This window comes from Staurois parvus, unplaced genomic scaffold (assembly GCF_062004578.1).
Source record: "Staurois parvus isolate SC_StPar_1 unplaced genomic scaffold, SC_StPar_1.0 ptg000541l, whole genome shotgun sequence".
Taxonomy (NCBI): domain Eukaryota; kingdom Metazoa; phylum Chordata; class Amphibia; order Anura; family Ranidae; genus Staurois; species Staurois parvus.
In genome coordinates, this window is record NW_028318337.1 from 1,024,460 (window position 1) to 1,040,726 (window position 16,267).

The window sequence follows — 16,267 nt, forward strand, 5'->3', positions numbered from 1 at the left end:
AACACCAGGCTCTCAGAAAGACATCATCAGCAGTCACTTCCGGGTCATGTGTATATATTCTGGGAGTATCTGATGCAGACTTCACATCTGGTGTGCAGTGTGGAGCAGCAGGAAGGTGAGCAGGGTCCAGACGAGAGTGGAGCAGGGGACCCTATAGCAGAAGGTGAGCGGGCACTGGAGAGAGAGGACTGAGTGGCAGAGGATCAGCAGAGCTGAAGGACAAGAGCAAGAGAAACCTAGCAATGTCACATGTGCTGCCAAAACACTACTGCCAGGAGGAAAGGCTTCTAGGAGAGTTTAAAAAACTTCCTGTGTGCATGAGGCTTGATTTATGGAAGTACTAAACCTGTATTCTGGATTCTACTTTCACAGAGATAATTAAGGTAAGCGTAGGTAAGCAAGTTGTTGTAAGCTCCTCTGGGTCAAGAACATATAAGTATGGCTGTATGTACTACACTTGTCATCAGTAAATGTTGGCTTTGACAGAATTCAGGTGGCAGAAAGTGGTTTTGGTTTACAGTGCCGTGAAGTTTCATGAGCTCAATGGTGGTATGCTTATTACACTCTTGTTATTACATGTATTGTATGGAAAAGAATGATACTATTTACCTTAAAGTGTTACTAAACACACAACCGTAAAATCAGTCTGTATATGCAGTAACGCATGCTTGTTATACTCACTGTGGAACCTAAGAGGTTAACCCTCTGCATTGTGTGAAAATGTTGTATGACCCTGTCTTCTCTGATTCTATAATTTTTCCAGTGTCTCCCTTTTATCTCCTAATAAGAAATATCGTGTGGAGACACTGCACATGCTCAGTTTAGTGTGTATAGCTAAAGAGGTTTTTTTTTTCTTGGGAAAGTGCACGTGATCAGCACAGGGCTAATCAGCACTGCCCAGACGGAGGTCAGGGGTTCTACATCCTCCTAGAGAAAACTCTTAACTCTTCTGCTCTTCTGAACACTGATAGAAGTCATAAGACTGCTTTAACTGCTGATGAAAAGGTATTTAGCAGTTTATATTTACTAAAATAATTGCATTTCCATGTTCTGTGTACTGTAGGAGACCAGATAAAGTGAATGCAGGGTCCTGGGTTTAGTAACACTTTAAGCCCCATGCACACAGGGTGTTTTCCCAGCCCCCCCTCAATGCTCTTCCTCATGGCAGCAGTGTTTTGGCAGAAAAAATGCTTGGTGCGTGTAAACACGCCTGGGTGCATTTAGCTGTGTCAAGCGCTTGGCGTTCATTCATTTCATTGGCCAGAATAGTGGGCTTTCCTTCTGCCTCTACATGCTTCTAAATGTGTGTATGGACACATAGGCTAACATGGAGGGCATTTAAAGGCAAAAAGAAGAAAAGCCAGACACCCCTGTAAGTAGTGCTTTTAATGCTCCGTGTTCATGAGACCCTACTGTTATTGAAAATATGTTCAGAATTATTCCGTCTTCCTGTAACATTTTTATTTCTTCCAACAGGCTGTCTTGGCAATTGCGTCATGGTCTGTGTTTGCTTTCTTCACTTTTGGTATATCGCTTGTAAGCTACTTTGTGATATCCTATGTAACCACTCTTCCATCTGCATATCTAACCAGCATGCAATATTTCAACTATCTGGGTAAAACACTTATTATGGTCTTTTTGGTTTTATTATGTTAAAGTGAGCACCATTTTCTCCTGCCTTTTGCTTTTTAAAAAATATAAGATGCGTCCTTAGTGTAATTGAACAAATGGTATCAAATATGTTTCTACAATCATAACAGTCCATGTAGCTGCTATGAGGTGTGGGACTATTGATTTCCCTATAAAAGTCAGTAAGGTGACTCTTTTGTACAATAATCAATGTGCGTGCCAAAAAAATATATATGCAAAAGATAAAACCACCAAAACAGTGAATCTATAGTCAAAACCTGAATAAATTGTTGCTGCAAGTGCCTGTCATGTGTTTCCACATTAAAAAGCACTGATCCCCCCCCCTAAAAAAGTGCTGCGCAACCAAGTGTTACCTAAAAGTGTATACTAACACATCAAATATGTGTATATAGATAAATAAATATTACCTGGTGATTCAGGGATAAATAAAATATCCAAATGTGCACAATACAAATGAGTTCATAATAAAGTCCTTCTAAAACTGCAAAGAGTATCTTCCTGCGCTCCAGATTTGTGTTCACAGTGCAATGTCCACACTTGTATAGTAAAAAAAGTGCTTCCAGTATCCACGTGCTGCAATACCACCATGTGCCACCACCTGTCAATGCTTCTCTTTACCTCCACTTTTAAGTTAGGTCAAAATCAGCCTTCCCAATATGGTGGGTAGTAATCGTTCTCTCTTCACAATCTCATGTCAGTAGCTCAATGGGTCACATGAAAACCAATATGGTAGGGGAAAGAATAAAGATCTCTCATAGTGTAGTAACCCCAGAGGAATACATTTATTCGTATTTATAATAAAACATACTCACAAACATAGTGCACTAATCCCGTACATAAGAATCATCACCTGTTTCATAAAAATACAAGTTGCCCCCTTAAGGAAAAAACATCCATCCGAAGTACAGAAAGTAAAATGGCCGACCTCGTGCTTCTGGCATACTGACATCATGTAACCACACTCCTGAAGCGTTTCATCACAAACAGCATGACTTTCTCATAGGATAGGCGGGCATGATATCTGCTCCTTGCTTATATGGAGAATACATACACTATATTGCCAAAAGTATTGGGACACCCTCCAAATCATTGGATTGAGGTGTTCCAATCACCTCCATGGGCACAGGTGTATAAAATCAAGCACCTAGGCATGCAGACTGCTTCTACAAACATTTGTGAAAGAATGAGTCACTCTCAGGAGCTCAGTGAAGTCAAACGTGGTACCGTGATAGGTTGCCACCTGTGCAATAAGTCCAACCGTGAAATTTACTTGCTACTAAATATACCACAGTCAACTGTTAGTGGTATTATAACAAAGTGGAAGCAACTGGGAACAGCAGCAACTCTGTCATTTTACGTGGCTTACCACTTCATGGCTGAGTGCGGTCAGCACATGCTGAAGTGCTCAGTGTGCAGAAGTCACCAACTGTCTGCAGAGTCAATAGCTAAATATCTCCAAACTTCATGTGGCCTTCAGATTAGCACAACAGTGCATAGAGAGCTTCATGGAATCGGTTTCCTTGGCCAAGCAGCTGCATCCAAGCACTTACATCACCAAGTGCAATGCAAAACTTTGGATGCAGTGGTGTAAAGCACGGTGCCACTGTACTCTAGAGCAGTGGAGACGCGTTCTCTGGAGTGACGAATCGCGCTTCTCTGGCTGGAAATCTGATGGACGTGTCTAGGTTTGGTGGTTGCCAGGAGAACAGTACTTGCCTGACTGGATTGTGCCAAGTGTAAAGTTTGGTGGAGGGGGGATTATGGTGTGGGGTTGTTTTTCAGGGGTTGGGCTTGGCCCCTTAGTTCCAGTGAAGGGAACTCTTAAGGCGTCAGCATACCAAGACATTTTGAACAATTTCATGCTCCCTTTTTTGTGGGTACAGTTTGGGGATGGCCCCTTCCTGTTCCAACATGACTGTGCACCAGTGCACAAAGCAAGGTCCATAAAGACATGGATGAGCGAGTTTGGGATGGAGGAACTCGACTGGCCTTCACAGAGTCCTGATGTTAACGCGACAGAACACCTTTGGGATGAATTAGAGTAGAGATTGCGAGCCAGGCCTTCTCATCTGACATCAGTGCCTGACCTCACAAATGTGCTTCTGGAAGAATGGAAATACATTCCCATAGACACACTCCTAAACCTCGTGGACAGTCTTCCCAGAAGAGTTGAAGCTGTTATAGCTGCAAAGGGTGGGTCAACTTAATATTGAACCCTATGGACTAAGACTGGGGTGCCATTAAAGTTCATGTGCGTGTAAAGGCAGGCGTCCCAATACTTTTGGCAATATAGTGTATTTTTGCAAGGGAACCCTACACTACCTGTTAAATTTTTATATTATAAAGAATACAGCAGGAGAAATGGAATCACACCGATGTGGGTGTGAAAACCCAATACTCATTGGTTGGTGAGAACAGAGTCAGAAAGTATGGCTGGAAGATCTTACTGCTAAAGTTCCCTACAGATATAAGAATCCAAAAGACAACTGTACTCACCCAAGTCCTTAACTAAAAAGGTCAGTTTTGTGGATTGAACTTTAAAACACCCCAAACATCAAGACACTTAGCCGTGATTATCTTCTTATTATGTTTTTAATCCAGTAGTATGAGCCCTGCCTACCATCTATTTGGAAATGCAGGAGTTTTAAATTATTTAGACAGTTCTAAATAATTTAAAACTCCTGCATTTCCCAATGGATAGAAGGCAGGGCTCATACAACTAGATTAAAAACATAGTAAGAAGATAATGCAAATCCTCTGTCATCCCATTGATTATGACATATTGTATATACAATGGTATATACAGTACAGTATGTTATAATCAATGGAATGACAGAGAATTTTTACTTGGTCCAGTGGTGCATAACAAAACTCTAGTGTAACTATTGACCTACCAGGATTCTGGACCTACAGAAAGTGTTCTCAAAAATTGTATGTCATTTCAAGTGAAATGTTTCTGATTATGTTTTTAGGTGCAATGGTAAATTCCATCAGCAGCGTATATATGTGGCTTATCTTGCTGTTGGGTGTATTTATAAGCATCATTCCTTCTCTCTTCTGTCGCATATGGAATAGACTAGTCCATAATAGGAGCCATTTGGTAAGTCAAGCCAGCATACACAGTTATGTTTCATTGTATAATTAAATAAAAGGTAGCCTACTTGAAAAACTGATCTTTTATCAAAGTTGGTGGCTTAAAGTTCAAGCCTTAGCTTCAGTCTTCCACAATTGTGTAGGCTCTTCACCTGCATTGAAAATGTTTACTCTGATTACACTGTGCATAGAACTTCTCACAGTGTGCACTATAAGCTGCAATAAGTCATATAAAGTTCCTGTCATTTCCTGGCTTCCAGCTTCAGCTATCCCTTTTGCTTGATTGTCCCTGATCTGTCCTTTGCCCCATCTAAACAGCCTTCGCCATCCCAGTGGGCATACTCCCTAAGAATTCCCTAGGGTCAAGGTTCCCCTAGACAGGTGCACCACAACTTTGGACTGATAAAGCACACTACTACTAACTCACACATTACACCAAGGCAGCCAGTCTATGAGAGCACATACAGTCAGGTCCATAAATATTGGGACATCAACACAATTCTAACATCTTTGGCTCTATACACCACCACAATGGATTTGAAATGAAACGAACAAGATGTGCTTTAACTATTTACATCCAAATCAGGTGAACGGTATAGGAATTACAACAGTTTGCATATGTGCCTCCCACTTGTTAAGGGACGAAAAGTAATGGGACAGAATAATAATCATAAACTTTCACTTTTTAATACTTGGTTGCAAATCCTTTGCAGTCAATTACAACTTGAAGTCTGGAATGCATAGATATCACCAGATGCTGGGTTTCATCCCTGGTGATGCTCTGCCAGGCCTCTACTGCAACTGTCTTCAGTTCCTGCTTGTTCTTGTGGCATTTTCCCTTCAGTTTTGTCTTCAGCAAGTGAAATGCATGCTCAATCGGATTCAGGTCAGGTGATTGACTTGGCCATTGCATAACATTCCACTTCTTTCCCTTACAAAAACTCTTTGGTTGCTATTGCAGTATGCTTTGGGTCATTGTCCATCTGCACTGTGAAGCGGCGTCCAATGAGTTCTGAAGCATTTGGCTGAATATGAGCAGATAATATTGCCCGAAACACTTCAGAATTCATCCTGCTGCTTTTGTCAGCTGTCTCATCATCAATAAATAAAAGAGAACCAGTTCCATTGGCAGCCATACATGCCCACGCCATGACACTACCACCACCATGCTTCACTGATGAGGTGGTATGCTTAGGATCATGAGCAGTTCCTTTCCTTCTCCATACTCTTCTCTTCCTATCAGTCTGGTACAAGTTGATCTTGGTCTCATCTGTCCATAGGATGTTGTTCCAGAACTGTGAAGGCTTTTTTAGATGTCGTTTGGCAAACTGTAATCTGGCCTTCCTGTTTTTGAGGCTCACCAATGGTTTACATCTTGTGGTGAACCCTCTGTATTCACTCTGGGGAAGTCTTCTCTTGATTTTTGACTTTGACACACATACACCTACCTCCTGGAGAGTGTTCTTGATCTGGCCAACTGTTGTGAAGGGTGTTTTCTTCACCAGGGAAAGAATTCTTCGGTCATCCACCACAGTTGTTTTCCGTGGTCTTCCGGGTCTTTTGGTATTGCTGAGCTCACCGGTGCATTCCTTCTTTTTAAGAATGTTCCAAACAGTTGTTTTGGCCACGTCTAATGTTTTTGCTATCTCTCTGATGGGTTTGTTTTGTTTTTTCATCCTAATGATGGCTTGCTTCACTGATAGTGACAGCTCTTTGGATCTCATCTTGAGAGTTGACAGCAACAGATTCCAGATGCAAATAGCACATTTGAAATGAACTCTGGACCTTTTATCTGCTCATTGTAATTGGGATAATGAGGGAATAACACACACCTGGCCATGGAACAGCTGAGAAGACAATTGTACCATTACTTTTGGTCCCTTAACAAGTGGGAGGCACATATGCAAACTGTTGTAATTCCTACACCGTTCACCTGATTTGCATGTAAATACCCTCAAATTAAAGCTAACAGTCTGCAGTTAAAGCACATCTTGTTCGTTTCATTTCAAATCCATTGCGGTGGTGTAAAGAGCCAAAAATGTTAGAATTGTGTCAATGTCCCAATATTTATGGACCTGACTGTAACAAGTTCAGTGCCCAAAGCAAATTCTGCAGAGAATCTTCCAATTCTGAAATCTGCAAAATGAGCTCCATGAACTCTGCTGCAACTGAAACCTCTTGCTTGTAGAAAACATGCAGTTTATTAAAAAAAAGGGAAAATAAATGGTTTGCTTCTCTTAGAGCAGAGAGAAGACATTCAATCTTTTAAGGACATTAGCAAAAAACAGGTATGCTGGGAGTGGGAGCAGCTTTTCCTGTTCAGTCTTTTGAATGAACCATTGAACCTGAACACTAATTTTTCCTTAAAGATGATTAAGAAATGCAAATTTGAAAATATTTCGCTGGCAACAGTGGGAAATCTATGTGTGTCTCCCCTCTCGCCTTTCCCTTTTTCCCTTATTCCCCAGGGTTCTCTGCCACTATACTACATATACCCTGAAGATGAGAAGCCATCTTGTGTTACCTTATTGATTTGTCTTGCATATGATAAAAGAACTAATCTAAAAAATAAAAACAATATATATGAGTGCTTATACTGTGTACCACTGACAATGAGTGGGTATGATACAAACTGTTTTCTCGTCGGATTAGTATTGCATCTTGCTTCTCGAGCCTCTGCTAGCTTGTGGAACAGGCCGTGCCACAAGAACATAACAAACCAATGCTTTAGTGGAAAGGATCTTTGTAATATGTGTATTTATATGGCCATATATCTGGTTTGGATGTTTCTTATTTTTTGTTGCCAGCATTTATAGTGAATTCACAGTGCCATGACTTAGTATATTCCCAGAAAAAATATAGTCTGAGCTGAAAGTGTTCCATGTTTGGGCTCTGTTTTCTTGATTCTAAAGCCCCTTTCACACGGGCGTTCTATATGTCTGTTTTTCATCTGTCCATATGAAAAATGGACCCCTCATGTATTTCTATGGACTTGTGGGTGTAAACCGATGAACATCTTTTTACATTCGTTAATGTCTGCATCCGTTAACATCTGTTTTTTTGAACAGACGAAAACCCTATTTTTCTTCTGCAAAAACACTCAGAACGGATGAAAAACGGATGTCGACGGATTGTATGCAGCCCAGCAGGTCAGGAAAGGGGGGGGAATGAGCGAGCGCCCCCCCTCCTGGACCATACCAGGCCACATGCCCTCAACATGGGGCGGTGCTTTGGGGTGGGAGGGACTCTCCCCCCCCCGCCCCCCAAAGCACCTTGTCCCCATGTTGATGGGGACAAGGGCCTCTTCCCCACAACCTGGGCTGTGTATCAGAATCTGGAAGCCCCCTTTAGCAAGGCCCCCAGTTCCTGGCCCCTGCCATGTGAATGAGTATGGGGTACATGGTACCACTACTCATTCACAAAAAAAAGTGTAGTGTGAAAAAAGACAGGAGACAGTCTTTGACAAGTCCCTTATTAAAAGAAGGAAAATAAGAGTGTCCCCCGAAATAGATCCAACGTCAATCATGATGGCCGCTGCCGCAGTCCTGAAAAAAAAAAAAAAAGAAAGGCTCCGCTTCCGATGCTGGCTCCCGCCGTCTGACTGTTCCACTGGTTTGACAGTTCTTAAATATGTAAGGGGCAGGGCCACCCAGTGACATCACCCTTGTGACATCATCATACTGGGACATTGATGTCATAAGGGGCTGGGGGCACATACATGATTGCCCCACCCCTTGCATATTTAAGAACTGTCAAACCAGAGGAGCAGTCAGACAGCAGGAGCCAGTGTCGGGAGTGGAGCCTTTTTTGTTGTCTTTTTGGGCGGTGGCGGGCAGCGTGATTGACATTGGATCTATTTCAGAGGACAGTCTTTTATTAATAAAATAAAAATAAAAGAATGACTCCTGTCTTTTTTCACACTACACTTTTTTTGTGTATGAGTAGTTGTACCATGTACCCCATACTCATTCACATAGGGGGGGCGCCGGGATCTGGGGACCCCCTTGCAAAAGGGGGCTTCCAGATTCTGATAAGTCCCTGCGGCCGCAGACCCCCTCCACCACAGCACGGGGTTGTGGGGAAGAGGCCCTTGTCCCCATCAACATGGGGACAAGGTGCTTTGGGGGGGGGGCCAAATCCACCGCCCCATGTTGAGGGCATGTGACCTGGTATGGTTCAGGAGGGGGGGCACTCGCTCGCCCCCCCCCCCTTCCTGACCTGCCAGGCTGCATGCTCAGATAAGGGTCTGGTATGGATTTTGGGGGGGACCCCACACCATTTTTATTTTTTATTGTGGTGTGGGGATTCCCCTCAAAATCCAAACCAGAACCAAAGGGCTTAGTATTGATGGAGAGGGGGACCAGACGCCATTTTTTAAATGATTTTTTAATTGCTGGCAATTTTTTTTTTTTCTTATATACAACTGTCAGTGGGGAACCCCGCTGACAGCTGATGACTAGGTACGGATGAAAAAAAGGATGTAAACAGTTGAAAAATGGATGTAAACTGATTAAAAAACTGCTGTAAACTCACCCGTTTTTTCTTTGAAAAAACGTGACTGAACTGATGAAAAAAAAACGGAATGCCTGTGTGAAAGGACCCTTAGACACGTTTTTATACAAAAGTGCACAGTGAGAGCAGTGGACAAATAACTGTATGTTACAGTAGCAGCAACTGTATGGGTCATTTATATTTTGTCTAAACTAAAGCTATCTATAGATGATTTTTTTTCCATTTAGTCAGTGGGCTGAACAAAAAATAAAAACCCAACAGATTCCTCCATCCACACAAATGAGGTGTATGGAGGAATCCTCCTGTCCAGAACAGAATACACTAATCAGCAGCTGCAGTCACTGATCTACAGACATTTTTCAGTTTGTCCATTTGACAGAAGTTGATCTAACTTCTGTCAAACAGGGATGACCACACACAGATCGAAATTTGGCTGGCTTCTGCTAAACCAACCAACTTTAGATTCATCTATGGTCAGCTTTACAGTGCAAATAACTATTAAAGTGGTTCTAAAGACTCAAGGTTTTTTACCTTTATGCATTCTTTGCATGAAGGTAAAAAACCTGTGTGCAGCAGCCCCCCCTAATACTCACCTAAGCCTCCTCTCAATCCAGTGATGTGCACTGGAGTTTCGGTTATCCCGGGACTCACTCTCCTCATTGGATGAGAGAAGCAGAGCCATTGGGTCCAACTGCTCTCAATCACAACCAGTGAGCCAATGACGAGAGGGGGCTGGGCTAAGCCATGGCTCCATGTTTGAATGGATACATGGAGCAGCAGGTGCCCCCATAGCAAGCTGCTTGCTGTGGGGGCACCTGGCAGGAGGGAGGGGCCAGGAGCGCTGGCGGGGGACTTGAGAAGAGGAGCATCTGGGCTGGTCTGTACAAAACCACTAGATACATATAGACATATGTGTGTTAATTTAAAAAAAATTGCCTTTTTTTATATATATAAACCTCTTTAATAAATCTTTCCAGGTAACCCCAACATTAAATAACGTAGAACTGAGCTCTGCTTTCAAAAGGAACCATTCCAGAAGACGGTCCAGCTATGCTTTCTCCCATAGTGAAGGATATGACAGGCTTGTCACCAGTCAAAGAAAACAGAGTGACATCAATAAAAAAGCTAAGGAGTTTATGAAGAATGAGTGACATCTGTATTAAATGAATTTACATGAAACATTGTGCTAGTCATTAGAAAAGGGAAATATTTTTCTTGGTGGGAAGGATCTGAAGCTCTGAGAGCTTTTACTGCTATACTGGGGACATCTTTTACACCAGGCAGGAAGTAAAGAACATACTCCAAAAGCAACACAGACAAAACAAATATGCTTGTTTAAAACTAACTAGATGGAAGGCTCAGCTTTTTTCTATTGTTGTATGTTTGCTTGTTGCAGATTTTTCCTTACTTCCTGTCTGGTAAAATGTTGTCCCTCAAAACAAGAAGTGAGAGGAAACCTCTACATTGGAGCCTGGGATAGGACTTAATGCCTGCGGGGGTTCTAACCCTTCCCCACTATCCAAAACAAAGGAAAATGCTTTGGCTATAGTTACACTTTAAGCGACACAAACAACTCCGGTTTCTACAATGATTAGTTTTGTTTAGATAACTTTTTTCTACAGCTGTCATTTGCAAATGTGTATTGTTTTATTTTTGATTATCAGTTTACTGTGTCTTTGATTTCTAAGAAATGTTGGTGACTGGGTCACATCTTTGGTAGGAGGCATATGCTGTCACCCAGACTTAAAGTGAACCTATGCCCAAAAAATGCACATAATATGTCAGTGTTCTGAACAAATGGTAAAAAAAAACAAGCCCTAGTTAATCTGTGTAGCTACAGGCAATACAGAGACATACAATTTTAAGTTCACAACACAGGCACAGAAATTGTAGCTCTTTTTGTATTACCTTTTCTTGCATCAGAATCTTGGCAATCGTCTAGCCACAGTGAGTCTTTCTAAGATGCTAGAAAACCTTTTGAAAATCAGCTTTAGATTCTTTGTTGTGATCTTTAAGAATTAATTTCTTCACAGTACAAGCTGCTAGTGAGATCAGCAAGCGCTGTTTTAAAGTTTTTTTTATTGCATGTAAAGATTATGTAAATACATTATGATGGGGTACTTTTAGATATAACCCAAAATACTTCAAAGTTTTTCTGTTTCAATATTTTTATTAAGAAAGATTTAGGAACATAACAAGCTCAATATACGCCCACGCAGGGGCCGAGCATAACAATAACACAGAACAGATACATCCTGCTGACTTGTATTAGCCAAATAACAAAATGTCCAATGACAGCAAGGAAGGACGGCGAAAAGCCGAAACAAATATTACCAGCAGTAGTCCAACATAATACCGTAAAGAGAAGCGGAAAGAAGAAAGGATTAGAAGAAAGGGGGAAAAAAAAAAAGGAATCAGAAAGAAAACAGAGGAAAGGGAGACTAGGAGAATCACGGATCCAGGGCTAGCACAGGCAGCAACTACAAGAGGCCATAACTAGTATGGGGCAGAGATGGCAAGGAATATTTTATCCAAGGTTCCCAAACCTTAAGGAATCTCGGATGAGAATCATGAAGAATGCTAGACATCTGTTCATTGATCAACATATCATCCGGGTCTTCACCCCTTGGAAGACAACCGAATGGGTTCTCCAAGCTTGAGCTATGGCATGTTTGGCCGAAATAAATAGGTAGAATGCCAATTTCTGCTGAGATCTAGACAGACCCAAAATCGGGCAGTGCAGAAGGGCCACCCTTGCATCCCTACGGACCGTAATGTGAAATAGCATTCGTAGCAGACCAAAAACCCTAGACCAGAAGCCTGTCAATCGCGGGCACATCTATCTCCGCCAGTCGGATTAAAGTAAGCAATCTGAGCCGGGACCCAGTATACTTCAAAGTTTTTAAAGCATATCTCCTACATTCAACTCCTCTCCCTCACTCTACCTTCCCAAAATAACAGCCGTGAATTGCTATGTAGTACATAATGGCTGGCAAAATGTAAAGTAAAAGTAAAAAAAAGTGGTTGTAAAGGCTCAAGTTTTTTTTACTTGCATGCATTCTATGCATGAAGGTAAAAAACCTTCTGTGTGCAGCATCCCCCTAATACTTACCTGAGCCCCATCGCAATCCAGCGATGTGCACTAGCACCTCGGCTCTCTGGAATCTCTCTCACCTCATTGGCTGAGACAGCAGCGGGAGCCAATAAGGAGAGACAAGGGCCAAGTGTGTGAATGGACAAGCAGAGCAGTGGCTCAGGAGTGAGCCTGCTTGAGTGCCCCCCATTGCAAGCTGCTTGCTCTGGGGTCACTAGGCAGGAGGGAGGGGTCAGGAGCACCAGTGGGGGACCCAAGAAGAGGAGGATGGGATCTGCTCTGTGCAAAACCACTGCACAAAGCGGGTAAGTATGACATGTTTGTAATTTTTTTTTTAATTTCCTATAAAGTGATACTAAACACACACTGTTTAATTTACATTATCCCTTCTATTTCTGTATGTGGATGATGGCTCTGAAATTATTTTAATAAAAAAAAAATCTAAGTACCTTTTTCCTAATCTGTATACAACTGTCACATGACCCAGATCTTTTCCAGCCTGCTTCTGATCAGATGTTCAAAATAAAACCTTCCAGCCTGTGTCTTAGAATAAAAGGGAGGTGACTCCTCCGTTAATCTACAGGTAATATCCCACCCCCATTGTATTTCGCAGGTCAGAGGCATGGAGGAGAGAGGGAGTGGGCTGTAATTCACAGCTATGTACAGGCCCATATGTTTGAGTCTGTAATCACATCGACTGCTCGGATGTGATACGGAGGAAATGCTCAGTATACAAACTCACTGAAAACTGAGTATGTGTAGAGTTGTATCTACAGCTGCAAAATCTCTAGCTGAATTTGGGACATGACCAGAAGGTGGAGATAGGGAGCAGCAGGATCAACCAGGTTTTTTTGCAGAGTACAGAAAAAGAATCCCATAGTGACTGAGTGAGTATGAGCAGCATGTAATACAGCATTTATTAATGGTTTTTGTTATGTTGGTTTAGTGACACTTTAATATTACCTTAGTAAACCCTAAACAGCCCTAAGAAACTACATAAACACTTTTAAAGCCTTTTTTATGTCTATAGACTACATAAACAATGATTTTTGCAAGACAATATTGCCAGATTGTCTCTAAAATTACATTTGTTTTACTTTGCCATCTTAAGTAATGACAAAGGGCTCAATTCACAAAAGGATTTTTCATGCAAATATTTGGGTCATGTAATACATTTTACCCAAATATTGCATGCGATACGGAAAATCCCAATTCACTATTGGTTTATGTGGTGTTTACAGCAAAAATAAAATACACTTGGTATACACCACATAAATCCCCTGCTCACAGCAGATAAGTCATGGTTGTTAGGACATTGGCGGGTGCCAGCTCCTTAACAACCAGCAGCCTTGAGCTGAGATGACACATTTAGCAGTGATAGGAATACCATTGCTAAATATTTCAGTTCCCACAGCAGCCAGTCTGTGGTAAAATAATGTGCAAAAACACATGTTAAATGAGGCAAAATAAAAATAAATAACTAAGGCCTTATTTAATGTGCTTTTTTGAGAACTGCATATTACGGAGTTAAATACTACAGGAGTTGTTTTAATGCAAATACTTATGCGGTATTTAACTCTTAGTGAATTGAGCCCACAGTTATCACCAAACAGGCTCATAGTGAAAATATAAAAATTGCTCTGGTCCTTAATGGGTATAAAGGTACGACAGCTGAAGTGGCTAATGGCTGTAGTCTAGGCAAAGGTGCACTTGAATGTTTATAGGAAAGTTTACATTTTATGTAAGCTTTCTGTGATGTGTAGAAAGCTAGTCGGTGGCATCTTGCAATATGCCTTTGGGGAGGATGGAAGAGGAGATTCAACAATAGCTTCATTCTAAACAACACTTGTGTGGTGATGGACACTAACGTAATGACATCACTGCTGGCAAGGATAATAAAGTAGATCTGTTCGGCTCTCTGATCTTCAATTTAGCAATGCTGGCTGACTGTTGTCGGCCCTCTACAGGAAATACTCTGTTCTCAATATCACTGGTAGGTAAACACTATGTACAGAATTGTCAGCTTACAATAATGTTAGAATTGATTTGCTTAGTGGCAGTGACATATACAGTTAAGTTCATATACAGTTCGGTCCATATATATTTTGACACGGGCACAATTTTCATACTTTTGGCTCTGTATGCCACCAGAATAAATTAAAACAAAACAATCCAAATGAATTTGAAGTACAGACTTTCAGCTTTTATTCAAGAGGTTGAACATAAATATCAAGTACAAATTTTAAGAACTGCAACCATTTTTATACACAGTCCCTCCATTTTCAGGGGCTCAAATGTAATTGGACAAAATGTTCATTTTTAATATTTTGTTGAGAATCCTTTACTGGCATAGATTGCCTTAAGTCTGGAACTCATGGACATTACCAAAGACAAGGTTTCCTCCTTTCTGATGCTTTGCCAGGCTATAACGGCAGCTTTTTTCAGTTGTTTTGTTTGTGGATCTTTCTGCCTTTAGTTTTGCCTTCAGCAAGTGAAATGCATGATCAATTATTATTCAGTATTAATTGGGTTGAGATCGGGTGATTGACTCGGCCATTGCAGAATATTCCACTTCTTTTCCTTCAAAAGCTCCTGGGTTGCTTTTGCAGTGTGTTTTGGATCATTGTCCATCTGTACTGTGAAGCGCCGTCCAATCAACTTTGCTGCATTTGGGCTGACTGTATATCTCTAACACTGCAGAATTCATCCGGCTGCTTCTGCTATATCATCAATAAACACCAATGACCCAGTGCCACTGGAAGCCATGCATACCCATGCCATCACACTGCCTCCACTATGCTTTACAGATGACATTGTGTGCTTTTGGATCATGAGCTGTTCCAAGCCTTCTCCACACTTTTTTCTTCCCGTCATTCTGATACAGATTAATCTTAGTTTCATCCATGATTTTCCAGAACTAGTCTGGCTTTTTTAGATGTTTTTTTTGGCAAAGTCTTATTTGGCTTTCCTATTCTTCAGGCTCATGAATGGTTTGCCCCTTGTGGTGAACCCTCTGTATTTGCTCTCGTGAAGTCTTCTCTTGATTGCAGACTTTGACAATGATACATCCACCTCCTGGAGAGTGTCCTTCACTTGTGTGGATGTTGTGAATGGGTTATTCTTTACCATAGAGAGGATTCTGCGATCATCCGCCACTGTTGTCTTCTGTGGACGTCCATGCCTTTTTATGTTGCTGAGCTCACCAGTGCGTTCTTCTTTCCTCCAGAATGTACCAAACTGTTGATTTGGCCACTCTTAATGTTGCTGCTATCTCTCTGATGGATTTGTCTCATTTTTTAAGCCTTACAATGCATGGCCGGATTTAGGGGGCTGCTGGGGTGGGCTGTGCCCCCCCAAATTTCAGTTGTGCCCCCCCTGGGCAGCTAAGTTTCTTCCCCATCCCAACACTGGAATGTGCAGCCTGGTGCAGTGAAGTGTGATTAGTAAAGCTCAGACAGTGGCAGCGGTAGACAGGAAGAGAGGCTGTGCTGTGTGCTCCCCTTCCTATGAGTGCAGCGCTCCACACAGCACATCACACAGCTTCGTTAGTTCACGCTGCATACAGTGTAATTACCAGCACTTTACCTTCTCCAAGGTCTGCTCATGTCCCGGCCGGAGGGAATGTGTATGGGGCGGGTAATTAAGCTGTGTGCAGCCTGAACTAGCAATCCTGTCTGATGTGCTGTGTGGAGGAGCGGCACTGACAGGAGGGGGAGGACACAGCACAGCCTCTCTCCTGTCTCCTGTGGGGGGGGGGGGAGACTTACAAGCGGGGAACATAATGTGAGGGGTTTGGGGGGGTGTAACTTATGCTTGGAATGAGAGGTAGAGAGATTTGCGACTATGTGTAGTGTAGTGTATGCTGTGTTAGTGGGGGGGGGCATATTAGGAGGGAGGATTGGGGGGATGTGTGCTAGG

General features: G+C 42.0%; 1 protein-coding gene across 1 annotated transcript in view; it reads left to right on the plus strand.

The window, feature by feature from the left end:
* Positions 1-12,797, plus strand: part of LOC149451389 (phospholipid-transporting ATPase IC-like) — a 162,168-nt gene extending 149,371 nt beyond the window's left edge. The window contains exons 26-28 of the mRNA XM_089690727.1: positions 1,477-1,615; positions 4,623-4,750; positions 10,233-12,797. Of these exons, the coding sequence (XP_089546853.1) occupies positions 1,477-1,615; positions 4,623-4,750; positions 10,233-10,406 (441 nt within the window). The 3' untranslated portion in view covers positions 10,407-12,797. The remainder of the gene's footprint in view (positions 1-1,476; positions 1,616-4,622; positions 4,751-10,232) is intronic.
* The last annotated feature ends 3,470 nt before the right edge of the window (positions 12,798-16,267 follow it).